Source organism: Zootoca vivipara, chromosome 6 (assembly GCF_963506605.1).
Source record: "Zootoca vivipara chromosome 6, rZooViv1.1, whole genome shotgun sequence".
Lineage (NCBI taxonomy): Eukaryota > Metazoa > Chordata > Lepidosauria > Squamata > Lacertidae > Zootoca > Zootoca vivipara.
In genome coordinates this window covers 83,801,607-83,829,587 of record NC_083281.1, presented here as the reverse complement: position 1 = coordinate 83,829,587, position 27,981 = coordinate 83,801,607, and the positions used below count along the sequence as shown (strand labels likewise).

The 27,981-nt window shown below is 43.0% G+C and overlaps 1 protein-coding gene across 2 annotated transcripts in view; it reads left to right on the top strand.

The window, feature by feature from the left end:
- The first annotated feature begins 928 nt into the window (after window positions 1–928).
- CTNNBIP1 (catenin beta interacting protein 1) overlaps window positions 929–27,981 on the top strand; it is a 44,620-nt gene continuing 17,567 nt past the window's right edge. The window contains exons 1-5 of one of the 2 annotated variants that reach the window (XM_035118309.2): window positions 930–1,384; window positions 16,605–16,690; window positions 19,930–20,037; window positions 21,558–21,679; window positions 23,560–23,650. In XM_035118309.2, coding sequence (XP_034974200.1) covers window positions 21,584–21,679; window positions 23,560–23,650 — 187 coding nt within the window. In that variant the 5' untranslated portion in view covers window positions 930–1,384; window positions 16,605–16,690; window positions 19,930–20,037; window positions 21,558–21,583. Of the gene's footprint in view, window positions 1,385–16,604; window positions 16,691–19,929; window positions 20,038–21,557; window positions 21,680–23,559; window positions 23,651–27,981 lie in introns of both variants that reach the window. The other variant, XM_060276228.1, reaches the window with a different exon arrangement.

The following is a 27,981-nucleotide window of genomic DNA, read 5'->3' as shown; positions in this document are numbered from 1 at the left end:
GTGGCTAAGATTATAGTTTTATGGCTATTTGTTTTATTTGCATGATTTATGCAAAAAAATGCTTGCACACTTTCACTGTTATGCTAAATTAAAAGTCACATCAACAGGTTTACCACTCCTATCAGCCCATCACCCACCCCCACCACCCTCTGAATATACATAAGGGTCTGGCTCTTCTGTTTCAGTGTATCTGAAGAAGTGTGCATGCACACGAAAGCTCATACCAAAATAAAAACGTAGTTGGTCTTTAAGGTGCTACGGAAGGAATTTTTTTATTTTGCTTCGACTCAGACCAACACGGCTACCTACCTGTAATTAAAAGTCACTGTTTATCTTTATAAGGAAACATAGGAGACTATGCTGCCCAGAGTGGCTGGGGAAACCCAGCTAGATGGGCAGGGTGTAGGAATAACAACAGCAGCCACCAGTACAGTACAGAGTCAGTACGTCTGTCAACACTGACTGGCAGTGGCTCTCCAGGATTTCAGAATGGGAATATTTTCCATCCCTAGCGGAAGCTGCAGGGATTAAAGCTGCATGCAAAGCATGTGCTCCAGCGCTGAGCTGCAGCCCCCTGCACCTGAGGCAGATGTGCACTATAGCCCAAAATATCTGGAGGGCACCAGAATAAAACACAAAAAGAGCCTTGCTGCTGTATCAGGCCAGTGGCTCTAGCCCTGCCAGTCCAAAGCCGATGAACAGGACCAGAGCACAACAGCACTCCATTCAGTGCAGCTTTACTGCTCCTATTCCCACCCCGAGACGTTGTAAGCCCCGCCTCCCGACGACGACCCCGCCCCATGCTACTTTCACGCCCCCCTCTCATTGTAGCTCCTCCCTTCCCCGACCCCCTTCCCCTTCGGCCACGCCCCTCCCCGAAACAATAGCTTCCTTCTCCAGCCGCAAGCTCCGCGTTGGTCACGCCCCCTTTTACCTCAGGTTGCCGTTGGAGGCGGCTGCCTGAGGCGACGCGGCTTGCCGCCTCTCAGCGGCCTCGGGCGCTGGGACGCGGCAAGCAGCGGCGGCGGCGGGTCCCTCCCACCCGGAGTCGCCCAGGCGCCTCCTCCGCTCCCTCCCTCGGTCGCCGCCGCTGTGAGTCACGACGACGGAGGGAGGAGGAGGAGGAAGAAGAGCAGAAGCAGCGGCTGCCGCTTATACACACACACACCGTTCGGGGCTTCTCTCCCCTCAGGCGCAGAAGGAGGCTCAGCCGCTCCAAGTGCTGAGAGGACGAGGGCACGATCCTGCCTCAGCTTCCCTCCTTGTCTACGCGGGAGGGCCACTCGAGGGCTCCTCCCTGACCCAGTAACAACAACAACAACATTCTTATTCTTATTATTACTAGTGCTGCTAATAACTGCCGCCGCCGCCGCCTCCACTTCAGGTAAGCGCTTTACGCCTCGCCTGGCAACAAAAGGCGCCGCGCGGTGAGTAGGCGACTGCTTGCTTGCTTTCTCTCTCTCTCTCTCCCCCTCAGTCCGTTTGGCTGCTCGCGCACGCGCGCTCGTCCGTCAGCCTGTTTGCGCGCGCCTGGTTGCTCGTTCGAATGTCCGTCTCCAGCCGGCCGTTGCTCGCGCGCCCGCGCCTCTCCCCCGACGTTTACCCCCGTAAACGTCACTCCCCTTCAGCGTTTCATCTCCACCCTCCCCCACTGCTTGCTCGCGCGCCCTCCGCCTCATTTCTCTCCCCCCCATTTATCCAACCATCCTTCCCTCCCCCCAAAAACCCCTCATTTCCTCTAAGCAGCACCACCCACCATCATGGAGTCACTCTTGTTCGCTGGCTCTCTCTCCCCCCCCCCCCCCACGAGCGTTAGAAGCATCGCTAAGTACTTTTAAAAGGTGTGGTGGGGCTCACACAGGCCCGTGAAACAAAATCATCGTAATTTGTGTGCAACGTATAAATTTAGGGGTTAGTTTCAGAGGCGGTGGGGTCCTGCTTCTGGGCATCTGGTTGACTGCTGCGTGGACAGGATGCTGAGCTAGGTGGGTCTGATCCAGCAGCAAGCCTCTTCTCAGGTCAGATCCATGGTATACATTGAGAGCATATTCAGCACACACATTTCCTCCATAGAATCCTATTAACTGTGGTTTCTGCCCCTTAGATACCATTTTCAGCGTCCATAACAAACTGCAGTTCCCAGGATTTGGGGGTGGGAGAGTACAGTAATGTGCTTTAAATGTGCACTGACTGAACATGCCTTAAATGTATACTGTGGATCTGCCCTTGAGTTTTTTTGGTTCTTGCTGCCAGGGCTTACTCTGAGCTCTGGAATGGGATGGATGGCTCAGCCTCTGTAAGTCCACCCCATCTCATTTTTTTTTGCAGATTAAAACAAAACATGAAAAATTCACATTTAGATTGTATACATTCATCCCCTAAGAGATACAGTTTTGCATGCTTTCATTTCCCCTAAGTATGCCTTTTTCTGTGAAATGTACTTGTGCCTTTTTAAAAAACAAAAAACTGCATTGCCAAATTCATACAGAGGCTGATCCACATATAACTGTGGGACCAGCAATTTAGGTTGGTTCATTTCAAAATGTGGATCAATTTCTTTTCCATTCCTATAGGATGCCAGCAGGGTTTAGGGGCTGCATTGTGTTGATTGGGCCCTCTGGTTATATACACATTCAAATTAAAACTAACCTTTGACAACAACGTGACTTTCACACATGAGCACATTCATCTCTAGCACCTCTTCTCCTTCCCATCTTCATCTACCTATTTCATATACGTACTTAAAGTCCCTGCCACCAGTCAATGCCATCTATACCCAGTCCAATGACCACAGATCAACACAATGTTTGCCACAAATAGAAAGCAATGAAGGATGGCTGTGGCCTTGTCATTAGTGAGCATTGAACTGTGCTCAACCACTTTGTAAGCAAAGAAAAATTTAAAATGTTAAGTTTAAAACGGGTGGAGGGTAAGGGTAAGTGATCTGGGGGTTTGGGCTCCCTGGGCCACCTGTTAACAATGGCTCTGGTCAGCACAGGATACACCAATTTTCCACCTTCACAGCCTGCTTCTCTTCTCTTCCTAAATTGTGTTCTCCAAAATTTCTGCAGAGTGGGTTGGTGATAAATGAATGTTACCTGTTCCATCTTTAGAAGTACTTCAGGTACATGTGCAAGGGAGAGGGTTCTTCTCTGTGGTAATTGAATGGTTTTATTTGACTTAGTGTTGTTGGTTTGTGTAGTAGTGTGTCAGTAACTTTTGTGTTTCTTTGTGTACCAATCCATTTTTTGGGGATGAAGGACAGTTTGTACATTTCAAAAATAAAATTAAGACAAGAATAAGTGCTTCTTCACATAGCACATAGTTAAACTAAGGAATTAGCTTTGACAGGGTGTAGTGATAACCACCAACTTGGACAGCATTGAAAAGGGGATTAGACAAATTCATGGAGGATAAGGCCATCAGTGATTACTCCCTGTGATGACTATCTACCCTGGTATAAGAGGCAACATGCCTTGAAAAACCTGCTGCTGGGGAACATGAGCCAGAGAAAGCTATTGTTCTCATGTGCTGCTTGTGGGCTTCTTAGAAGCATCTGGTTGGCCACTGTAAGAACATAATGCTGGACTAGATGGGCCACTGGTCTCATGCAGCAGGGCTCTTCTTATGTTCCGATGTTAAAGGAGAGGGGCTTTTCTGTGGTGGCACCCCTTTTGAATGCCTTCCCTAACGTGGTTCAGCTTGATAACAACAGTCTTTTCAGTGGCAGGTCAATAAACTTTTTATTTGCTGAAGCATTTTTCAATGGTTATATCTGCTTTATAGTTTTATAATTTGCTACCTCTTAGTTTTATCACTGTATGTAGTTATATTTATATTGTATTATACTGACCTGGTTTGTGCTTAATGCTAAGGTGAACAGTGGTTTAGCCTTAGGTAGTGTGGCGGCGGCAGCGGCAGGACCTGGATAGGAGTGAAGCAGCACCAGTTTTTGCTCAGTGTATCTGCACACTTGCTTTTTCATGTTTACCCATGGTTTGACTTGGCCTTATGTGCAGATGGGGCAACTGTATTATTGTAAACCATCCTGGAATACATCAGGAAAAGAAAGAGTGGTTTAGATGTTTTTTTAAAAAATGAAATATTTTGGAGGGGAGTTGATGATGGTGAAATGGGTGTGTGTGGGAACCTTACTCAACTGGTTCAGCCGGTTGTTTCCAATGAGCTCTGCCACTACTTACTGTAATCAACTAGTTTAATTCTTTAAAGAAGCTAAAGCAAAAAAGTAATAATCTTAATTCACCCACCCAAAAATCATTTGTTCAAAATCTTCTTTTTATTTCCTTCTCTTTGGGTGTTTTTTTCTTGTATGCTTCCTGTAGGGATTCCTTCAGGACTGTCACACTTAATGTCTCCTCTCCATCTCCTAAACCTTTGTCTTACACACATGCAGAAAATTACCCTATGCTTTCCGAATCCTGTCCATTTTTTGTGTGCTGCATTCTTTTTAGCATGCAGGGAGGAAACCTAGCTGTAGTTCTCTTTACTGTACTCTTCTTGCTCTTACAGCGGCATCATAAGCAGCTTCACCTAATAGTCATTTGGAGGGATATGGCTGCCATATTTCTACATGACCTTCTGTGGGCAAAGCTTTCAAGGAGCTGGTGGTTTGTAAAAAAAATTTTTTTGTTTTTGCAAAACTCACATATTCTTCATAACTAGTAAACTAAATGACCCCTGTTTAGAGCCAGAATAGCAGTATTTCCTAATCCCATGCAGATTGCCCCAGTCCCACACCTGCTTGAAGGGCCTGCTAGGCCCTTCTTCCTCCTCTTTTTCATAAAGTTTTTAATTTAATTTTGAAATGTATAAAAAAAGAAAAATAACTGTAACCAAATACTAGACACAGCGACCGAAAAACAAGACAAATAACTATGTAAAATAAGTGGTTTTGTGCATGGATTGAGTAACAACGTCCAGTGGGGCCGAAGAGTGTCCAGACCAATATGAAATTCTTGTATATTTGCGCACCAGAATGAAAAAATGGTATCTTGGCTTAATTGGAACCCCTGATTCTCACAACTAAACCCTATAGCACAAGCCACAGGATGCCAGCCAAAGCGCAGGTCTCGCTAGTTCGAGGGTTCAAGTCGGGGCAAGGAAATAGCTTGCATCCCAGTGAAAAAATCCTTTTGGGGAGGACCCACAGGTAGAGTACCTGTTTTGGAAAGGTCCATGGTTCAGTTCCCTGCATCTCCAGTTAAAAGAATAAAATAGCTGGGAACGTGAAATAAATTTCCATGCCTGAGACACTGCCCATCAAGCAAGGTGGACAGATAGAGGAATCTGCCTTAAATCAGGTCAGACTGTTTCTATCTGGCAGCCTCCTGCCACACCCATTTCTAGTCTTTCCTCCGGCAGTTAGCTCTAGACTACCAGTTGCCGCTTTGTATGTTGCATTTTCAGATGTACTGTACATTTAAAACAGCTGAAACACTTGTGAGAACTTGACAAAGATGTTAACACCATTGCTTTACAGCCGGCTTTGACAAGCAGCAGATCCTTGCTGTATGTTCACTTTATGTTAAATCCAGACAGTCCTTTGCCTAATTTGCAAAGTTGCCCACCTTTTCCTTTTTTTTTAACCTGTGAATGCTACTGTCTTGTGTTTAATGTTTCAGATGTCTAATATGTTGGCATTTATTCAAGAGGTTCTACTTCTTCCCCTTTTGTACTGTTTGAAGCAGCTTTTAATTCAGAAATGGGGAGCCTGTGACTCTCCATATGTTATTGTCTCGGTCTCCCATCAGCCACAATTAGCAAGGCCAAAGGCCACGGGTTTTTTAATCCAACAACAACTGCAGGCCCACATATTATCCATACCTGCCTTAATTGCTGACCACACCTCTCTTCATATTGTCTACATCTTCTTTCACTTCAAGATTTCTCTCCGCGCCCCCTGTCCCACTTCAGAACCATTTTGTTAGGTCTGAGATTGCACAACCCTATCTCTTAACTCGCTTTAGGACACATTCTCAGTGTCACTTAAACTCAGTGCCCTTAAAGCCTTCCTTTGTAATTTTAATCAATATTAGTTTAAAAACCGGCGTAGGTGATCTATGGGATTTTTTCATATACTGTATATATTATCTATTTGCTATGCCCATCACCCTCCAAAAGTTGGAAGTCTGAAGTGGGAGGTGTTCCCTGCCTCAAACCCTGGAGAGCTGCACCCGGTTAGCAAAAACTTCTGAGCTAGGTGGGCCAATGGTGTGACTTGGCATAAGGCAGCAATGGGCATAGAGACGTGGTGTGGGAGCGGGGGAGGCTAAAGCTTAGCATGTTCAGCCTGCTCACATGTAGCATTTGCATGTGAGCAGCATGCCTGAATGGGGCTGGAGTCTATGGGCAAAGTAGGAGTTCTAATCCTAGTTAACTTGAATAGTGAACCAAGAAGTTCTTCAAGGAGTGTTTCGCATATAATGTGAATATGTGAAGCCCCTTCTCCTCATACTGCCCCTGCCCTTGCTACATTCACAGTGACATTTTCTGCACAAACGTACTTCATAAAAGTAAGCAAGAACTTGTATTTCTGTATCAATGATATTTTCCCCCAGGATTATTTTTAAACGTACCCTTTCATTAATGTCAAGAGCTGAGAGAAATATTGAATCTGTCTGCATACACAGGGTTGTATCCAATTAACTCCCACTCAGAGTAGACTTGTAACAATCATTAACTTAATGGAGTCTACTCTGAGTAGGATTGGCACACATTGGATACAACCTAAACCTTTGGCGTTTCAGAATGTTTTATGTTCCGAATTAGGTTATTGGACAGTGGTCTAAAACAAATGCACTGTGCATCATCTCTATTTTGGCTCTAAGATTAATCTATCTTTTGTCTGCTGATTAACTTTTTTAATATGAGAAGGTAAACTCAAGGGTGCTGCTTGAGAAATTCATCCTTAAAATAAGAATTGGAATGCATGAGCTAACATGATCTACTTGCACAGTCAGAATTTGCCTGCAGTTATGTGTGCATCAGGTATTATAGTATTTTCTTTTTTCTGTAGTTTTTATTCACTTTGTAAAAAGGTTGTTTCTTTCACTCAGAAACTTAAGTTTAATTAACATGCAAGTTTATTAGGTAAAAAGAAGAGTACATACATGATTTGGGTTGGGAGAAGAGACTTCTGAATTTGGAACTGACAGGTAGAGCTGCAAGGGGAAAATGCAGTTTCTGGGTTTGGGAATTGTGGCTCAGGAGGCCTGGACATTAAAAGCCCACTGAGGTGTGCATTTCAGCTACCTCAAGTTGTAGAATAGCATGAGTTTTTATATACTGTACAGTTGTGCTGTTAGAAACATCATACATGGTAGCTTGTGGCTGACATCCTTGCCCAGAACAGCATGATTGTTGCATTTTTAAGCATAACTGGTGCTGTCAACAATTGAAGACTTATAAGTGAGTTTATATAGAGATGACATTGTTCAGCAGAGTACAGTCTTAACTTGTCTTGTGCCATTAGCTGTAACATATGGTAGAGAGATCAACAGTTAAAACACAAACCTCTTTCATTTCGTAGAGGACATTTTCCTTCAGTGCATAGGATGCTTAAACCATATTCTTTTTGTCAGTAAAATTCTTAAAGAGCAGATGAAGTATAAAATTCTGGTTGAACACTGACAAAGGTCCTGTCTTAATTGTATGCAATAAGTCTCCAGAAATCCTCAAACTATAATTACCAATGAACAATGAAGTTTTGGTAACTAAGCTGTTCATGTGGGTTAATCGTGGGGTACATTGTATAATTTCTGTTCAGTTAGTGTGCAAGATAAATGTTCTCTAGAACATACACTTCTGAATAAGTCTAGTGTGATAAGTATTTAACATAATTAATGTCAATCCTGCATAATTCAAGTTTGTACAGTACAATGATTAATTGCAGGCTACTCCATAGAGCTTAGTAGTAACTCATATGATTCTTCAGCCTTACATCAATTTCACTTGCTCTTTTTGCAAAATACTAATGCAGTAGATTAACACTGATCAAGTCTTTCTATTTGAAGATGTAAGAAGTATATATTTAATGTCCATGCTAACAAGTTATCTGTTACCTTTGGTATATTGGTTCTGCTACATAGCATATTTATATATTTAACTTGGTCTAGAAAGGAAGGAAACTTCACCCTGCTGAGGACATTTCCTTCTCTGCTTTTTTCCCTTTTAGCTGTTAGTGTAATGACCTAGTGTCATAAAACTTAAACACAGACAACTGCAGGTGGGAAATATTTTGATATATTAGTCTGCAGTTTAAGGTGGAAGCTTCTGAATTTGTGGAGAGCTAAGGAGATCGAGGTGACATCGACTTCCTGACCACTCCTGAAACAACAATGTGTAGCTTGTGCTAATTGGTTTAATAACCCTCCAGTGTGAAATTAAAAGTGTCTTGTGCTTCCTGTTGATTTCCCCCCCCCCCAATAGTATCACAATAATGCAGTCAATGATTTTGTGGGGTACTTAGTGATTAGTTTGGAAGGCTACCAAGTACGTAAAACTTTGGTGCCTACAAAATAGAAATATATTTTCTACCTGTGGTCTGAACAAGAGTTTTAAGAAAGACAGAGGAATAAGTTGACAAAGATTAAAATTATCAACTTATGTTGATAATTAGGAAAATACAAAATCACTCACAAAAATGATCAGATGCACTGTTGCCATGTTTTATTTACACCAAATGATAACCTGCCACAGGTTTTATGCCTTTCTTAGTCACCAGAAACACTATTTCAAGAGCTATCTACTGATTTATTTTTTAGTGACTTTGCACTGATTAATTATTTGCCATATGTTCTTAGCAACCAAAGCATTTCCCAGTTGTTTCATTTTCTTGCTGACAACACAGAAACTTGACATATTTGTGGCATATGTTTTCCAAGCTGTCATAATGAAATAGTGTTTGAGAAAACTTTTGACATGCCCAGAAATAATGATTAATGCATGAAATGTCATGTGAGACATGATGAAGATAAATAATTACAAAATAAGTGTTACATTAGAAAATGCTTTATTGCCTTTACCTATATTATAAACAAATCAAATCAAAATGAGTTACACAACTTCTCTGGATGTTTATAACATAGGGCTGCCATACATCTTATGTTCTTTCTTGGCATTTTTGTAAAAAGAAGCTCAACAATGGGGTTTGTCTTAAAAAAGCTCAAAAATATTTAGGGGGTCCTGGTTGTACTTTTTGCTTTAAGTACAAAGATTCACAAAATGTTTAGGGGTATGCGTACCCCCTGAAAAAAGCACTGGAAACCCTATTATGACATGTCACAAAGCTTATAGTATGCTTCTTTTTGAGTTCTGCTAAAATTGACCTATATATCTGTAAAGTATTATTGCACTCTGCTTCATATCTGAGGATCCAGCTCCTTTCAGAGATTACTCAAACTGCATTGAGAGACACAGATAAATGTGAGTAAGCTTATGGGCTAGTAAATGTTTGTTTTTGTTTATAAGACCGACTAAATAGCTCTCTACATTTTTGAATTTTTTTATTGATTCGCTTTTCTAGTCTGACTCTCCCCATAGATTTACATTCCTTGGGAATGGATCATCACAAGCAAGCCTGTCAGCCCTAGTTTTCTGCATAACCGACACAATTTTGGGTTTATGAATCTTTAACATCAACCCTCCATGCTACATAGCAAGCTGCTTTTGAAAATGAAGTGGGGTTTAAAATAGAGGAAAAGTTGACTATCCACAAAACATAACAATTTCTCTTTTTTGTTTTGTTTTTTGTTACCAATTATATGAGACTTCTAGGGAGATTGCAGGTCTTCAAATAGCAGGCATAGCAATGTGTTAACAACTATAAAGATGGGCCTCATGGCTAAGGATAACTTGGTTTACAAATACAGTATTGTATTCGGTCCCATTTTTGTAGTTTTTCTGAAAGATGGAACAGGCTTCTCTTTAAGGAGGTGTAGTTGTCCATAATTTGTAACAAGATACCCCCTCCCACGTTAACAAAAATGTTTGGCTTTCATCCAGCCATGGAGAGACCTAAATATTACACAACTGTTTGACATGCCATTCTAGGGTATGGTGCAGCAAGGCCTAGGCCAACTTTCCCCGACCTGTTGCCCTCCAGATGTTTTGGATTACAACTCCCATCAGCTGCACCCAGTGAGAGTTGTAGTCCAAAAACATCTGTGACAGCATCAAGTTGAAGAGGTTGATTAAAACACACTTCTGTTTTATGTATCCAAATACTGCAGTTGCCTGAAGGCAGAATGAAGTTGTAGCTTTTCTCTAGAATGAACACTGACTTTAATAAGGCTAGATATGTTGGCTGGCTGGCTGGCTGGCTTGAAGTTCAACAGAAGCTGTCTTTCTCTGCTGACAAAGTGATATTTGCAAAAAATGCAATAAGTTGCTTACAGCTTAAGGACAGAAGAGAGTAACAAGTTCTACAATAATTCACAGTTAACTTGACTCCATGTGGTCAGGCAAAATTACCTAGGGGAGTTCTTGAATTTGACTTCATTAATGCTCTCAATGTGTTTTGAAATCTGTTCATGAAAGAAGCTATAGAAATTCAAAGATCATGACCAGGGAAGGAACATTTCCCCCCCAATTTGGGTTTAGAAATTAATGTATAGGTGACTGCAGCTTATTTTTTATTATTATTATTTTCATGGGAAGGACTGTAAAAGCTTTGTCTAAAAGCTATACAGTATTAGCCATTTGGATGGAAACTACCATTGGAGAATTCAGTTTGAAGTCAAATGTAGCTGAAATTGTATACCAAGGGGCCTGAGTGTCCCTTAGAAGCTTGGTGTGTTCCAAAAAAACCTAAAAAAGACAAGACATCAAGTATTCTCCATCTTGCTGTTCAATTATAAATGGATAAGTGTTATGAATTCTGTGTTGCTGACATCCCTTTGGAGAAGTGAATTAATGCAGTCTCCAGCTGCCTGCGGTTGAAGGCCATGAATCAGATTGAGTGAGTACAAAATAATCAGAAGTGTGGAATGGGTTTTTGGATTTCAATTATTTGGTGTTTGTTGGAAGATCTCATTATAAATGAACAAGTCTTGAAGATGTCACATCCTTTTGCCTGTTGGGATCATATTGTAACCATTAAAAGTGTTCTGCGTAGCGACAGAGATTAAACTGGAGAATACGGTAGCAGTGTCCATTTAAGGCAGGCATCCCCAAACTTCAGCCCTCCAGATGTTTTGGACTACAATTCCCACCATCCCTGACCACTGGTCCTCTTAGCTAGGGATCACGGGAGTTGTAGGCCAAAACATCTGGAGGGCCGCAGTTTGGGGGTGCCTGATTTAAGGGAACAGCTTAAACTCAGGCTTTCATGGAGTAGAAAGGGTTCTCTGAAGGTAGAAAGGTTGGAAAACCTCTGGTCAGGGCTTGTGTCAAGAATCTAAATCACTTTACTTGCTCCCATGAGTGTCAGCTCAGTAGCCCTGGTATAGAAGTTGTGAGAGTTGGTTGTGTGCATATGGTGCTCCTCTGCTGAAAATGGTGCTTTGGAAGAAGATTATTGTGGCTTCCTTCATGATATTAATGGTAGATATGTTAGTCCCCTAGCATACTTTCAATTGTATACATGACTGCAAGTAATAGCAGGTTCCACAAAAGGGTAACTGGGGCTGGCATTAAATCTATGGCTGAGGTACCTGTGGAATTTGGCCGTGCCCCCTGAAACCACTGTGGCTCTCCATAAACTGCATAATGAGCAATACTATGCAGGCCTTGGTGGTGATGGGTCAGCTGTCGTACAGCTGTCTTGCTAAGCATTGCTTGCTTTTGGGACCTTAGTCATCTCCACACATACACACCCCACATCTCCCCCAAAATATCCTGTTACAGAGTATTTGGGGATCCTATTTCTTGAAAGTCCATGTTGATTTTTAGTTGAAATGAAAATCCTTATACATGGCCGTGTAGTCCTTGGAATCAAGGTCATCAGATACTGCACTTAGCTCTGTCACTTTCTTTGAGCCTTTGAATGCATTCATTGGAACTCTGGGCTTCACGTTGCTCACTTGTAATACAGGCAACTCCCTGTTTGCGTGGGGGTTGCGTTCCAGGAATTCGCACGTGTTGGCAGAGCACACATAAGCCTGCCCCATTATGCCCCCTTCCGGGTTCAAAATTACCCACATGTCGGTGGTCGTGCGTCAATTGAACATGTGCGAAATGGTTGCCGCCTGTATATATTTATGTTGAGTGCAAGAACATGTAGGCAGTGAGTTAGATCCAGACTTAAGTGGATCACCCTTTAGTCACTTTTAAAACAATGAAACTTAAGTGTGATTAATGTAGCCCAGATCCAACCCACTGTATATGAAGAAACAGAAAACTGTGTCCAGCATTATAACAATCTCTGGGTTAACTTATGTATAGTGAAGAGGGGAGGTTGCTCATATTTTACTGTTTTCATAGGTGTCCTTAGCCAGAAGTGTTGGAACCTGACTTTCAATGTTTATGTATAAGTTGCTTTAATTGGTGGATTGTTGTGGTGATACATTTAGGCTAGATCTCAGCTTGCGGTTTGTATCTGAGATCCTTTCCTGGTATCTCCTGGTATCAAGGAGATATTTGCTTTTTTCAGTCTGTGGATTGTTTTGGGCTACAACTCCCATCAGCCCCAGCTAGGACAGTTGTGCTTTTGGGAGCTGATGAGAGTTGTAGTCCAAAATATCTGGAGGGCTTCAACTTAGAGAAGGGTGCTTTGGTGTATCTACCGTGTTTCCCCTATTTTAAGACGTAGTCATTTTATAAGACGTAGCAGGATTTTTACACTTTTGTGGAATTAAGCCATACCCCGAAAATAAGCCATACCCCGAGCCACCTGGAACTGGTTGCTGCTGTTGCTGCTGCTGAAGCGCCGTGCAGCTCTCTATCCGTCCTCGCCCTCAACTGCTAATTTCTCACACGGGCGGGGGGGGGGGGGAGAAGCAGAAGGAGGCACAAGCACCGCGCGCTCGGCCCTCTTTCGGCGTCGCCAGGCGAGCCGCGCTGGGAGCCTCCCCACTCTTCCCAGAACTTTTTTACACTCGAGCGCCCGGACGGGGAAACCCCTCGGTGTCGGGAGCCCTGCTGGCCCCTTCCGCGCTGCCGGAATGTTGTGGGGCCGCATGGCCCGAAGCAGAACAGCGGCGGGTGACAAGCGGCGGCAGGAGCCGCGCCGCCGAAACGTTCTGGGGCCGCATGGCCCAAGGCAGAGCGGCGGCGGGTGACAGGCGGCGGCAGGAGCCGCGCCGCCGAAACGTTCTGGGGCCGCATGGCCCAAGGCAGAGCAGCGGCCAGAGGTGACTGACGGCGGCGGGAGCCCTGCTGGCCCCTTCCGCGCCGCCAGAACATTGTGGGCTGCATGGTCCACGGCAGAGCGGCGGCCGGAGGTCCGCTGGCCCTTCCGCGCCGCCGGGGCGACTGACGGCAGCGGGAGCCGCGCTGCCGGAACGTTGTGGGCTGCATGGCCCAAGGCAGAGGGGCGGCGGGGCGACTGACGGTGGCGGGAGGCCTGCTGGCCCCTTCCGCCTTCCGTGAGCAACAAAAAGAAAGCGAGCCAGCCAGCCAAGAGCTTGCGATCGCTCCTCCAGACCACTCCGCCGAGAGCCTCCGGCCTCTCGAGCGGCGATGCTCGGGCGCCCAAATGGGAAGAAAGACCCCCCTCACCAGATTCTGAGCGCTCCCTGCTCCCCGACGGATCGGGCAAAACCTGGCGCGCAGCGCAGGCGCGGGACGGAAGGCGCGATCCAGCCATTTAAAGCTGTGGCCGCCGCTGCTTTTTAGCCCCCTCCAGCTGTTTGCCAGTTTTCTGCGTCTTTTTTGTGGTGTGTGAGGAGCGCTGCCATAAGGCTGCGCTCCGGCCACCTTTCTAACCTCCCCCCCCCAGTTGTTTGGTAGCTTTTGTGGCGCATGAGGAGTGCTGCCATTGGGACGCGCTCCGAACTTTTTTCTACCCCACCCCCCCAGCGGTCTGGCCGGCTTCTCCTGCCTTCGCAGAGTGCTGCCAGCCCAGCAGCAGCAACGCCGGTCGCGGCAGGAGGAGGCAGGAACCATACTAAGACACCCCCCGAAAATAAGCCATAGGCTTATTTTCTTGAGTAAAAAAATTATAAGACGGTGTCTTAAAATGTGGGAAACACGGTATACCAGGCATCCCCAAACTGCGGCCCTCCAGATGTTTTAGCCTACAACTCCCATGATCCCTAGCTAACAGGACCAGTGGTCGGGGAAGATGGGAACTGTAGTCCAAAACATCTGGAGGGCCGAAGTTTGGGGATGCCTGATCTATACTCATTTTCACAGCAATGGTTTGAGAACATCCTGCTGCAGTAGTGAGAAATAATAACGAAGTATTGTCTATTAATAAAATGGATACAGCTGGAATGGATGTTTTCTGTAGTTCTAGCCCAAGGGGTCAGCAACCTTTTTCAGCCGTGGGCCGGTCTACCGTCCCTCAGACCATGTGGTGGGCCGGACTATATTTTGAAGAAAAAAATGAACGAATTGGACACATTCTACTCAAGTAAAAACACACTGATTCCTGGAACGTCCGCGGGCTGGATTGAGAAGGCTATTGGGCCTTAGGTTGCCTACCCCTGTTCCAGCCTGTTTCTTTTCTCAATAATTCTGAAGCTCGTTTGCTGAGGGTGTGAAGCGGGTGTTTCATTTTTGTAGACATCAAAAGATCACTTGGTTTCTGTAAATGACCCTTTTGTCAGAGATTTCCTAGGGCTGTGTTACAGATTTAGAAAGCAAAGATAGCAGGAAGTAATTAGTGAAAAAATTGTTAAAAGATTTTAAAATAGCTCTTTCTCTCCTCGGGGAATTTTCTCTTTCAGAGACAAGATGATACTTCTGACTTTTCTTTTTAATGTGCTTCTAGCCCTTCCTAGTGTGTTGCAGTGAGGAGGGTTTGCAGGAATCTCAGCTGTAGTGTCCCCTACAGAATGGTGACATTCTGGGGATTAGTTTGGCATCTCTTCCAGATGCTTTGTGGGATAGTAGAAATAAGCTGACACTTGGGATTACCAGACTCTGACCTCTGATTGAAGTGTGTGTGTGTGTGTGTGTGTGTGTGTGTGTGTTCCTTAAATCAACAATTTTTTCAACCAGTGTTCAAGGAAGCTTGAGGGTCCTCAGACATTTATTAGGTTCCTCAGTAATCACCAGTTGCAGACAAGCTTCCTTGAATGACAGCTTGCTCTCCTGCTACTGATATTTTCTGAAATGCACAGCTATAGGGAAGGGTAGGGTGTGGTTTACAGTGTAAACTTTGGTCTCATTGTTGCCCTACATGAACTAATAGGCTTCTCCGGAGACTTATGTAAACTGCCCCCTTGTAATAGTCTTGTAAATAATCCCCCACAAGTTAATAGCATGAAAAAAGAGAAAAAAAGAAAAAGAATCACTAGTCTGTTGGGGGCTGGCAGAGGAGGGACTACGAGCTGCATTTCTGGGGGCTTTCCTCCAGCAGCCTGTTTGGTTTCTGTGCTGGTTCCTCTGCTATCCTGTTCACCTGTCTGCATAGAATTGAATGCACTTGCCTGCATGCAGTTCCTGGTCGTCTATGGTTATGAGGCTAGTGCTTAAAAACAAGGGTGCCCTAGGCTACTATAGAATACACAAGGGTTCTGTGGCAGGACACAGGGATTTCTGGGCAGGCAAGTCATTGAGGAAAAAGTTTTAAACCAACTGACATCAACCCCAGCCATGTATTTTGAAATCAAATTGTACCACGTAGTTCTATAGTTGATGACTGAATTAAATTTGTTGTACTTTTTACCCATGTTAGGTGACTTGCTAAACTTGTATCTGGGTTATACTGCTTCAGGCTACAGATGACAGCTCATTTGATAGAATAGTCATTCCTACAAAAAAGAAAAAGAAACTAAATCCCTACATCTACAAAGCAAGCTTGCTTGGAAAAAGCAGTTCTGTCTTAGCCTTCTTTCTGAGATACTGTATCACTTTTCTCTGTGGGGATGTTTGTTTGTTTGTTTGTAACATTCCATCATGTGAGCACCCCTACCCCACCCCAAGTAGTATGAAATTGAGCAATACAGAGACAAATTTACCACCTCCTCTACTGTTCTTACTACTATGTTTTAAATCTATCACATCAACTGTCCCCACAATCCCTGGTCACCTGCATGGTTATGGTCTTAATAAACTTTATTAGTTTTTTATGTTGCTTTTCAGACAATTATTGTTTCACAACGCAGCTCATATCAACAGTCAGTGACAGACCCTTCTATAAGGCTTACAAGCTAAAAAGAAGAAGAAACACAAGGGAAGAGGGAGTAGAAAAGGCAGAGGAGGGAGATCATTCCACCTGCATGTCTGTCTTGTGGCACAGAAATTAATTGACCTTCTTTTGATTAAACTCTTGATTTCTAGTGACAGAAGCTTCTTTTCAGCAGCTGAGAAGTTTGATTTTGCTTCTGAACAACAAAGCTTATTGAAACTGGGGTACTAATAAATTACAAGGAAGACAACTTATGCTTTTTGTCAGACAACACTTGAATGAGTCAAAATATTTAGCATACCTAATATGTGTTAAGTTGTATATTAAAATCACTGTTTTGTTTCCACAGGGTGGCATTTTGCAGTGTTTCCAAGCTGTGATAACCAAGGCGAGGCGAATAGTCCAGTGAGCTTTTCTCCATCTTAATAGAGCCAGGTAAACCGAACAAGCATCCTGAATCCAATATTTTGTTTTGAGCTCCAGTGTGCATGATGAAAGTAGTATAGAATCTGACAGCTTCTTGTGAAATGTCGCACCTGTCCATACCCTCAAGACCTGCTACCAACATTCTTGAGATACTTAGGCTGAGAATAATTTGTTCATAGAAATGGGGCTCTACGTCCTGAATGATCAATATATGTGGTGGTTCCATTCATTAGTTCATGGTATTATTATTTCATGCCAGGGGGTGGGTGGGTGAGGACTGAGGAAAGAGTTTAGGCAGTAAACCTTGCAGGGGAAACTGCCAGGGGCTGCCCTTGAGCCTTCAAATTATACAGCAAGCATAACTTGATTCCAGTTTATTGTACAGTGGTACCTCGGTTTAAGTACACAATTGGTTCCAGAAGTCTGTACTTAACCTGAAGTGAACTTTCCCATTGAAAGTAATGGAAAGTGGATTAATCTGTTCCAGACGGTCCATGGAGTACTTAAACTGAAGCGTTCATAAACTGAAGTGAACTTTCCCATTGAAAGTAATGGAAAGTGGATTAATCCGTTCCAGACGGGTCCGCGGAGTACTCAACCTGAAGCGTACTTAACCCGAAGTATGAGTGTAATTGGTTCTGAAAGTCCGTACTTAACCTGAAGCTTACTTAACCGGAAGCAAACTTTCCCATTGAAAGTAATGGAAAGTGGATTACAGTAATCCGTTCAGGTCCGCGGAGTACTCAAGTACTCAAACCGAAGCCTACTTAAACCGAGGTATGACTGTATATTGGAAGATGCCATGGGCAGCTTGCCTTCACCCATGTAGCTTGTCTTAAAGCCAACATGGTAGCATTTGTACAGGTTTCATGTTTTTGTGGACAATTTCAGTGGGCTACTTAAAACCACTTAGCTCTACATATCCCAAATAACCATAATCACCCCTGTGTCCCACGGTGGTATCTAAAATAGATGAGTAACACCTTTTTAAGTTCATGCACCAGTTAGGACTGTAGGAGCTTATAGAAGAGTGAGTGCCCCTTGATTGCAGAATTCCTTCCCTCTGAGAACTCGACAAAGAGTGTCTTTTAGAGCATCATCAGAAAGTGAAGTAAAATGTATACTGTGAACAGAACAGAACACCATCTCTTGATAGTGGCCTGGTTCTCACATCCCACTAAGCCAAACTATGCAGGCTCCCAGAGAGGAGATTGTGGCCACTTAGCTCTTCCCCAGTTGTTTTGCTCCTGTTGTATACTGAGCTAAGCCATGGTTTGGCTTATGTTTTCAATTGGAACCTGACTATTTAGCTGCCGAGCCCAGAGGAGGAGGATTAGCATGATTAGCTTCCCTGCATGTGATCTTTTTGCCTATTTTTGGCTGTCTTGCTGGTTGGTAGCAATCATGCCTTGCTTCAACGCCCCTATAGCAGTAAAGGTTTGCCTTTTATCTAAACCAGGGGTTGTCAACCTGGTCCCTACCGCCCGCTAGTGGGCATTTCAGGGTTCTGGGTGGGTGGTAGGGGGTTCTACGGCAGAAACTGAATCCTCCTTCCATCAAGCATTGGTGGGCGGTAAGGAAATTTTACCATCAAGATAGATGCATTAGTGGGCAGTAGGTATAAAAAGGTTGACTACCCCTGATCTAAATTGTAGTGACTCTAACATTCAGGGACTTGTAATTATGTTGTCAAGTTTCCCTCTGATTCATTCATTTTTCTAGTACAGTGGTACCTCTACTTACGAATGTTTCTACTTACGAATGGAACTCCGTCCGCCATCTTGGATGCGGTTTAGATAGGATTTTTTCTACTTATGAATTTTTAGATAGGATTTTTTCTACTTACGATTTTTTTATCCCAATGCATTCCTACGGGATTCGACTTACAAATTTTTTCTACTTACAAATGTGCGTTTGGAACGCATTAAATTCATAAGTAGAAGTACCACTGTATCTTTTGAGGCACGAGGTTTATACTATCATCCTTATTGGATTGCCGCATTGGCAGTTCAGAGATAAATGCCATTCAGCCACAGCCTGAACTGAATAATCATAACTATATAATTTTTTTCTGTTTCCTTTCCCTTTTCCCACTTGTAGTCTACTCTTATTTTAATTCCTCCCACCTTGGGTATGAAGTGAAAGGAAGGGTACTGTTGCATTCACCTTAATGCAGGGGTGGGAAACTGCAACCTGCAGATGTTACTGTATGCAGCTCTAGGCAGCATAGCCAAAGGTCACGGATTACGTGGGTTTTAGTCCAGCAACACCTGGAGGGCCACAGATACTTCACCCTTGGCTTAAGGTAACCTGCTGAATTGTGCAAAATTTGTCTGAGGGATGGGGCTGGTGTTTCTTGATCCTGGTAAGTGGTGCCACCTGCTGGAAAATTAAGCACAAAATGCTCATTTTTTCCTTTTTAAAAAGCTATTTATGTGTTTCACCTGTTGGTGGAAAGAAGCGTCTTCCTTTTAATTTCCAGAGTGTCTGACTTGTTCCATACCTCTGCCTATAGTCTGTTGGGATATATCGTGGCTTTAGAACACATTATACTAACATTCCTTCACCTGGCCCTTCCCACCATAGGTTTGCTGACAAGCTAAATTAACAGGCATTGCAGGACCCTTAAAAAGTTTTGGGAGGTCTCCAATTTAGAGTTGCCCATTTGTGGAGCAACCACCCAAATTCATGGGCCATTGTTGGGCAAAGTGAGATCTTCTGTCATATAGTCAACAGACTGGTTCCTGAGGTCACATAAGAAACGGTGTGTTGGCCTCAAAGGAGTTAAGATTATAATGGTGTCAAGAAGGGGCTGGTGCCATCTTGCTATAACTTGCTCCATCTCTGAGGAGGAATGCTTCCTTCAATATCTGGCTAATTTCGATGCCTTTGATGAACTTCCCATGCTTATCTCTTGATAGGTCTAGAGTCACAGCAGATGAATTTGTTAGAGCCTGCTCCCTAATACCCGGATCGTGTTTTGATGGGTATTTATTTCCCTTATAAAGGAAAGCTGGGTCCTCTTGAAAGATTATGACTTATTTCAGATAAAGATGAATTGCCTAAGAACAGCAACATACACTGCAGTTGCCAAACAGGAAACCAGTGAGCTTTTGGTTAAACTGTGCACAGATTGCCAGAACATAGTATCACTTTTTTATTTTGTTTAAACAAATGATATAGAAATTACAATGCACCCAATCAAATATGGATACCACATTTCATTCTCCTTGTATGGTTTCTTGTAGGTGGAGCCCTGCATGCTTTTCCCTAAGCGCAGATTGCATCTTTGATTTCTCCTTCCTTGGCTGTTCTTGATTAAACGTTCTCATACCCTGAGATTACTAGGCAAGCAGGTAATGTTAGCTCTTGGTCTATTCTTAACTTCTTTTTCTTCTTATAAACTATGATCCATTCTGTGCATTTTGGAAGAATTGAAAGGCTGCATGGATAAACTGTCATCTGTGTGTGGTATCTTAATATAGCTAAGTTAGACATTCATATTGGTGATTAAGCTAGCAAGCAGGCTGAATGTTGCTGCTAATTTAGGACTGTAATTGTAAAAGTTTATTTGTGAATATATATGCTGCTGTCTCATAAAGATATATCCCAGCAGCTTACAACAATTAAAAAACATAAAACCAAATACAGTGGTACCTCGGGTTACGTTACCTTCGGGTAACGTAATTTCGAGTTACAAACACGGCAAACCCAGAAGTGTATACTTGTGGGTTTCTCCGTGCACGGACTTTTCAGAGTAAGTACGGACCCTCAGGACGAATTAAGTTTGTATCCGGAGGGTCCACTGTAATAAAAAGTTAAAAGTAAGTTAAAAGTAAAAAAGAAATAAAAAACCTCAGTGAACCATTGTGGGGGATGTACTCTTAATTGCCTGCATAGGCCTGGAAAAATTTTCAGCAGGTGTTTAAAAGTTTGCACAGAAGGTGCTCACTTAATCTCTATTGGCAGAGTGTTTCACAGGACTGAGCCGATGGTACTAATGGCTTGATTTCTCATTGTTGTCAAATGAGCCTGTTTGCCTCGTGCTTCCCAAGGAAGAGAGACTTACCGGAAGAATAAGAAATTAAGATAACAAACTTTTTATAAAAGAATGAAAATGGTTTATTGAATATTTACAGATAAATTGCAAACAGATAAAAACATTGGCAGGATTATTGTAATAACCTGCAGTTTCATAAGGGTATATATTTAAAGTAGATAATTAAATGATCAAATTAAATGAATTTGGATATGCAGAATATATTTTAATTTTTTTTAAAGAACCGCAGAAAGAGGGGGAAGGAAGTCAAACTTTGAAATGTTAAAATGATTGTAAAATTAGTGAAATGTATAAAGTTGAAACATATAAATAAAAACTAAAAACAGTGACTTCAATACCTGGTCACTTGCTTCTGTGTCAAATGCTATTAGTGTGCCCACAGGACTGTAGCATTATAACATGTTCTCCTAACAGCATCTTGTTCAATGCAGCTGTAAACCATTTATTTTCTTGCGGAAAGTGAACTTGTCAGCCTTTACTATATTGTGGCCCCAGCTGAGCACTTCCAGGAGATCCAGCATGATGACATTTTGTAGCTGAATTAAATGGTGTACCGCAGGTGTTGTTGGACTACAGTTTCCATTCTCGCTGACCACTGGCTATGTGGGCAAGGGCTGATGGAAACTGGAGCCTCACAGTATCTGGAGGGCCACAGGCTCCACATCCCTGGTTTAGGAAAGAACTGCTGCTAACTAGGCAGCTCCTATGAAAAGGGTATTGCTGGTTTTAACTGTTAATACTTAGCCTATTCCTTGCCTATTATTCTTAACATAGTAAACCATTCTTGTATCTTTTTTGTTGGTGGTTAATATTTAGAAGTCTCAGGAACTGGGAAGAGGGGAATGAACCGTGAGGGTGTCCCCGGGAAGAGTCCGGAGGAGATGTATATTCAGCAGAAAGTCAGAGTCCTGCTAATGCTTAGGAAGATGGGATCAAATGTAAGTATTGCAGGCAGCCTTGTAGACCCTCACAGAAGCTACTAGTTTAGCGTAATTTGTACTAGCCTTCTAGAATAGTGGCACTCTAGGGGTTTAAAGAGAGCTAGCCATTTTCCAGTTTGCAAAACTTTTCTTGCTTGCTCACCTCAAATTGATTCTTTCTTGTACTGGGCAACTTAGAGGGGTAGCTAGTTACAATCATGGACTTTTGTGACTATATTATTCTATAGCTTTCCTTAGGGATGCAGGCGGCGCTGTGGTCTAAACCACTGAGCCCCTTTGACTTGCTGATCAGAAGATTGGCGGTTCAAATCGCCGCGACGGGGTGAACTCCCAGCTCCTGCCAACCTAGCAGTTTGAAAGCACACCAGTGCAAGTAGATAAAAAGGTACTGCTGTGGTGGGAAGCTTAACGGCATTTCCATGCTCTCTGGTTTCTGTCACGGTGTTCTGTTGCACCAGAAGCGATTTAGTCATGCTAGCCACATGACCTGTAAAGATGTCTGTGGACAAACGCCGGCTGAAAGCCTGAAAGCGAGATGAGTGCCGCACCTTTAGTTGCCTTTGACTGGACATAACCATCCAGGGGTCCTTTATCTTTTTTACCTATAGCTTTCCTTAAAGGTTCCAGTTTCTCTTGAGCAGATGAAGGTGCCACCAGGAATGTTTAAGATCATGATTCTAATTAAACAACTTTGAATGTGGTACAGGATAATATTACTGTACTACTGCTTGACTTTACATCTTAAAAAGGATACAATAATACTAAATTTTTGCCCCCAAACCTTTATCCCATAAGAACAAAAGATAAGCCTTGCAACTGGATCAGACTGAAGGGCCATCTAGTCCAGCATCCTGTTCTCACAGTGGCCAACATAGCTGCCAAGTTTTCCCTTTTCTCGCGAGGAAGCCTATTCAGCATAAGGGAAAATCCCTTAAAAAAAGGGATAACCTGGCAGCTATGGTGGCCAACCAGGTGCCTAAAAGCAGTCCACAAAGACAAAATGAGGGCACTTTCATTCTCTCACTTGTGATCCCAAGATAATAGCTATGATGACTAATAGCCTAAATGCTAGTCATTATTTTGCAGATACTACATCTAGGTTTCTGTAATTTTTCTACCTACTGCTTTTTGAAAATTAAAACTGTAAAATGAATGTATGATATTACTAGATGACGCTTGTATAGTGTCTACTTGGGGACTCATTGGGGACTACTCATTGGCTTATTTTGACACATAACAGGCTCTCTTGGTCATTGGAAGCCAACCACAGAATCAGGGGAGCAATACTATCGGTGGGGGTGGGAAGGAACATGGGGAAGAAAATTCAAGTGCAACAAAATCTTACTTCCTGTGCACCAATGTATTTCAGAAAAAAATCATTTATCAAGGGAATGCTTATTAACGCACCAGGGACACAGGAGTTATCTCAGTATCCATTGTATGTTAGAAATGTTGCTTAAAATGTTCCCTTAAACGTCCCGTCCCCCCGGGAACTTACTGGGTTTATAATAAATAATATTTTGTAGCACCAGGATTTTCTTTTTTTCTCTCTCTGTCTCCTTTTTTAAAATTGTTGGGGAAAATAATTTCATTTTATATTGCCATGCGTAGATGAATAAAACAGTAGCTGTCTCCAAATTATGTTTTATTTCATGGGAATCATTTAGTGTGGTGTCAACACTCTGTTTCACAAAAAGGGGAAGTTGGTTTTATGGCCCCTTCTTGTGTGACTGGAAGAAGGTGCAAGTGACAGTAAAGAAAACTGAACTGAACTGTGATGAATTGTACTCTGAATAGCAAATGGGAATAGGCGCAGACCCTACTGCTGAGTTTCTATTGCTCTATTTGTGTATTTGCTTTTCTTTGTCCTTGTACAGTTAACCACCAGTGAAGAGGAGTTCTTGAGGACGTACGCAGGGGTAGTGAATAGCCAACTTAGCCAACTTCCTCAGCATTCAATTGATCAGGGTGAGTAGCAAAGGAAAGGGAGACATGTAAGCTTTCCAAATATTTATTGGTATAAGTGTTCTTTGTGGAAATGGCTTTTAATTTATTTTAAAGCTACAGAATAGGTTTATTTACATTATTTTACTTAGGAAAAAAGTAAATATCTGGATAGACTTGTTGAAATAAAACATTTTGTAGCTAGCATCTAAAACAGGGTCCCCAAACTACGGCCCCCGGGCCGGATGCGGCCCAATCGGCCTTCCAATCCGGCCCGCGACGACCCCCGCCGCCCGCTGCCGCCGCCCGCTCTCACAGCGCGCGGCGCAGCGGCGATCTGAAAAATCGGCAAAAAATCGCCGAAAATCCTTTGTGCGCATGCGTACGGGCCTCTCCCGACCCGGAAGAGGTCATTTCTGGTGCACTTCCGGGTCGGGGGAGGCCCATACGCATGCGCACAAGCGATTTTCGCCGATTTTTTTTCCGCCCGTGTGCGTGTGTGCATGCGCACGGGCGCGCACTCCCCCGCCCTCCGGCCCGCTGCGCGCGCACTCCCCTGCAGTCCGGCCCACCGCGCGGTCGGCGCGGCGGGCACCGGCCCGCCGCTCGGTAAGTCTGGGGACCCCTGATCTAAAATAATACAGTGAGGATGCCTGTCTAATGCTCATAGACAGGGAGTTGAAAAGCATAGATGCTACCAAGTTGGAAGATCAAGGCTCAGGAAGGAAAAAACTTTGTGCTCCCTGTGCTAAAATAAATCCAAAATCAGCAAGAAAGGTAGCACAATTTTTTGCCAAGAAATAAAGCTAAGTCTTGTGCCTCCATAAATTTGTCAAATATGATTCTATTTGATTGTATTACATTTGTCTGCTGTTGTTTTTGTGGGAAGGGGAAGGAGCAAAGATCTATGTAAGATGCAGAAGATGAAAATTCAGCTTTAATGATGGATGAAGTTCTTTTTAAATACCCTAGAGATGCTTGAGGAACAAAAAGCAGCATAAGCCACAAGGGCTTCAAATGCTCCATCCACCAGCAGGGGAGTTCACTGAAGGACAGTAGCAAGGTCCAGGCTCCTGTATGATGGAACTTGGGTTTTGATCATTTTCTTGGCTGTGAGCTAAGCTGCATCTGTAGTCGCAGAAGGAATTCTTAATTCTGACTCCACATCTCCCCTTTGGTGTTAGCAGCCCCCTGCTGACATTGTGACATTAATTGTTTCGGTTTCCAAAATTGGAAGTAACCTTTGGAGTACTCTGATGCCTTCTGTTAGAAGGAGGGAGGTTACAAATCATTTTGTTCTTGGAGCATTATTCCTCAAAAGTTATTGAGGTTGGGGCTCAAGGAATTCCCCATTAAGGCATTAAACCAAAATTAAGAGAGCAATGTAGAAATGCATTAATTTTGATGCCAATGTGAGTCTTGTAGCTTGTGGAAATGTTAATGGATGCACAGCTGGTATGATATCTATGATCCCCCAAAGGTTATACAGAACAAGCTGAAACATCCACTCAGTTGGCAAGTACAAGAAATATAACCTAGTTTGGTCATACATTGCCCAGCTTTTCAAGCCATAGTTTAGCAGCTGAAAATGGATGTTGGGACACGCTTGCTACGTCCCTTCCTTGGCATGCCAGTCTTACTTAGGTTAACGTTCCCTATTAAGTCCAAAACAGAATTGATGTCAGTTTACTAACTTTAAAGTTTACTAAATTTAACAGTTTGTACATGAACTAAGATCCCTGTTTGTGAACTAACATTAAACCACAGTTCTCTATTTTGTATGTTTATTAGTGATTGCAAACTGCTGTGTAAATTTTAAATTGAAATATAGACATGTTGAATAATTATTTTAATTTTTTTATTCTAAAGTGTGATAGAATATTGAGAACTGGCTTATGTAGTGTAGATCTTTGTGGGCAGGGCACAATTAAACTGCATTTAGGTAGGCTCTGGATCCTAGCAGGATACAGGTAGTCACAAAAATAAGTGAAAAGCCAGAGGTTTAAGATTATTTAAATGTGTCAGTTTCTGCCTTTGTCAACAACACAGTTGCGATTTTAAACCTGATACTGAGTGCCAAAGTGGCCCACAAGAATGACGAGAATGGAGTTTTGGGGAAGATGACATCTGTCATGGAAAAACAGTATAGTTAGAGGTTTTTATATAAAAAAGGTTAAACTCATAGGTAGAACTTGAAGTATTTCCTTCCAAGTTGGGGCCATAGAGTGCTATGATGTTCAGTCTCTATATTAAGATATCCCCTTTTTTTGCTTAGTGTCCCAGAGTTGGAAATATTTTCACTTGCAAATATTTTCCATAGCTTTAACAGATTACAGTAACTGAAATGCCTCAGTTGTTCAAGCACTTGTGTGTGTGTGTGTGTGTGTGTGTGTGTGTGTGTGTGTAGCTCACTATAAGAGTGTATTCCCTCTCCTCTGTTTCCCTAAACATAAAATGTGATGCTAGAAAAAGGTTGTATATTTTTTTTGTTCCCCCCCCCCACTAGATGCAGAAGCAGTATTGAATCTGCTGTGAAACATCAGCTTACTCATTTGTTTAAGTTGACATTGGTGGGGATGCATTTTTGGGGTACTCTCGCTGCTTTATCACTTATACTGGTTTTGGTGCACAAGCCCAAATATTCTATGCAAAATGTGGTGCAGAGGAAATAGAATACCTGGTAATATAAGGCCTAGTAAAAGGCACATGAAAGTGCCCTTCTATTTAATTTAGAGGAGTTTTGTTTTTACAAATGTTAGCCTAAAGCCAACCCTTCCTGACCTCAGAATGTGTTCCTTGGACAAATAGGGGCTTTCCCCCCTATTTTGTGTAGTACAGACAAGTATGTGCCCTACTTCCACCTAAGCAAACTCCAGCTGACCGATGGAAGCCTTATGCTTTCTGGGGAAAAGCATAACCTCACAAAATCTTGACTTTAAATCAGAGGCGAAGAACCTGTGCAGCCCTCTAAATGTTGAACTCCAGCTCCTATCAACCCCAGCCAGCATGGTCCATGGTCAGGGATGGTAATGCATCTGGAGGGTTGCAGAAGCCCTCCCACTGCTCTAAACCAAGAGCATCTTAAACCTGCAGAGCTTCACAGGAACTAGAACTTCTGCTCTAGGGCGTCACTGCTTTTCTCATTCTTATTCTGTAGACAGAAGAAGAGGTAGCCATGGAGGTAATTAAATAACATCAAGTACCCTATATTCCAGTGTCTTAATTAGCCAAACTGAAATCGGTTGTCTGAATGGAGATCTTCTCCACTAGATGGCAGTAGCTTCCTATAAAAAACCAATTTCAGAACCTTTGAAATGCTTGAATTTAAAATATTCCCATTTCCCCTAGAAAATAGTGTCTATTTACCTCCTACCCCCCTACCCCTATATCTTGCATCTAGGTGTCAAAGGAAATTTTAAAATCTGATTTGCAAAGCCTTTGATGTGCATCAAAGATCCATCTAAATCCCCTTTGGGGCTTGGTATTAATTTAATGGTTCTTCAGATCCTGACCATGGAGTTCCACATTCTCCTGAATCCAGCCACATTCCTAAATTTGCAAAGTCAAACTTTCATAGCTTGATCGTACATGAAAGTTTTGCTTTTTTCCATTTAATAGAAATTCTGCCTTTTGCATATTCTGTTCTCATCTGGACCAACTCCCTGCCTCTGCAATGGCAAAACACTGTGGCAGTTGCTCAGCTATGCCTTTGTTGACATAGCTAGAAAGCAGGGAGGTGTATGCGGAAGACTGGTTCAATTTCTAGTCCCTAGGCTGGAGTAGCCAACCTAGTGCTCCCCGCCCCGGTATTGTTAGACTACAACCTCCATAATCTCTGACCATTAGCCATGCTGAGCTGATGAGAGTTGTAATCCAGCACCACCTGGAGGGCACCACTTTGGCTACCTCAACACTAGAAAATGGTAACTGGTTGCTGAGTGGCAAATCTTGTCTTCAGGTAGGGTTACTTTGTCACTTACCCCAAATACATTGGTCTCTTATGTGCAGAATAGCCACGTTAGATGATTTAACATCAGTTATGCTGTTCAGTCTTCATGCTTTAACAGATGGGGTGTGCTCCCATTTCAGTGTGATTTAGACATTTGCCAAGTATGTTGGCAGAAAGGATTTGGAGAAGCTTTAAGTTCTGTGGAGGAGTTCAGAGTGGGAATAAGCTACATGGCTGTCGTAGAAACATGGGTGAAAGCTGGAAAGCTCTAGAATTCCCTACCTTGCAATCTGGAAGTGCCGCAGTGAAAGTGATGTTAACAATTCACTGGAAGGTAATTAGCACAGTACTTCTCAAAACGCAAGCTGTTCCTCTTGGAGTCTTTGATACCAAGGGATATTTTGAA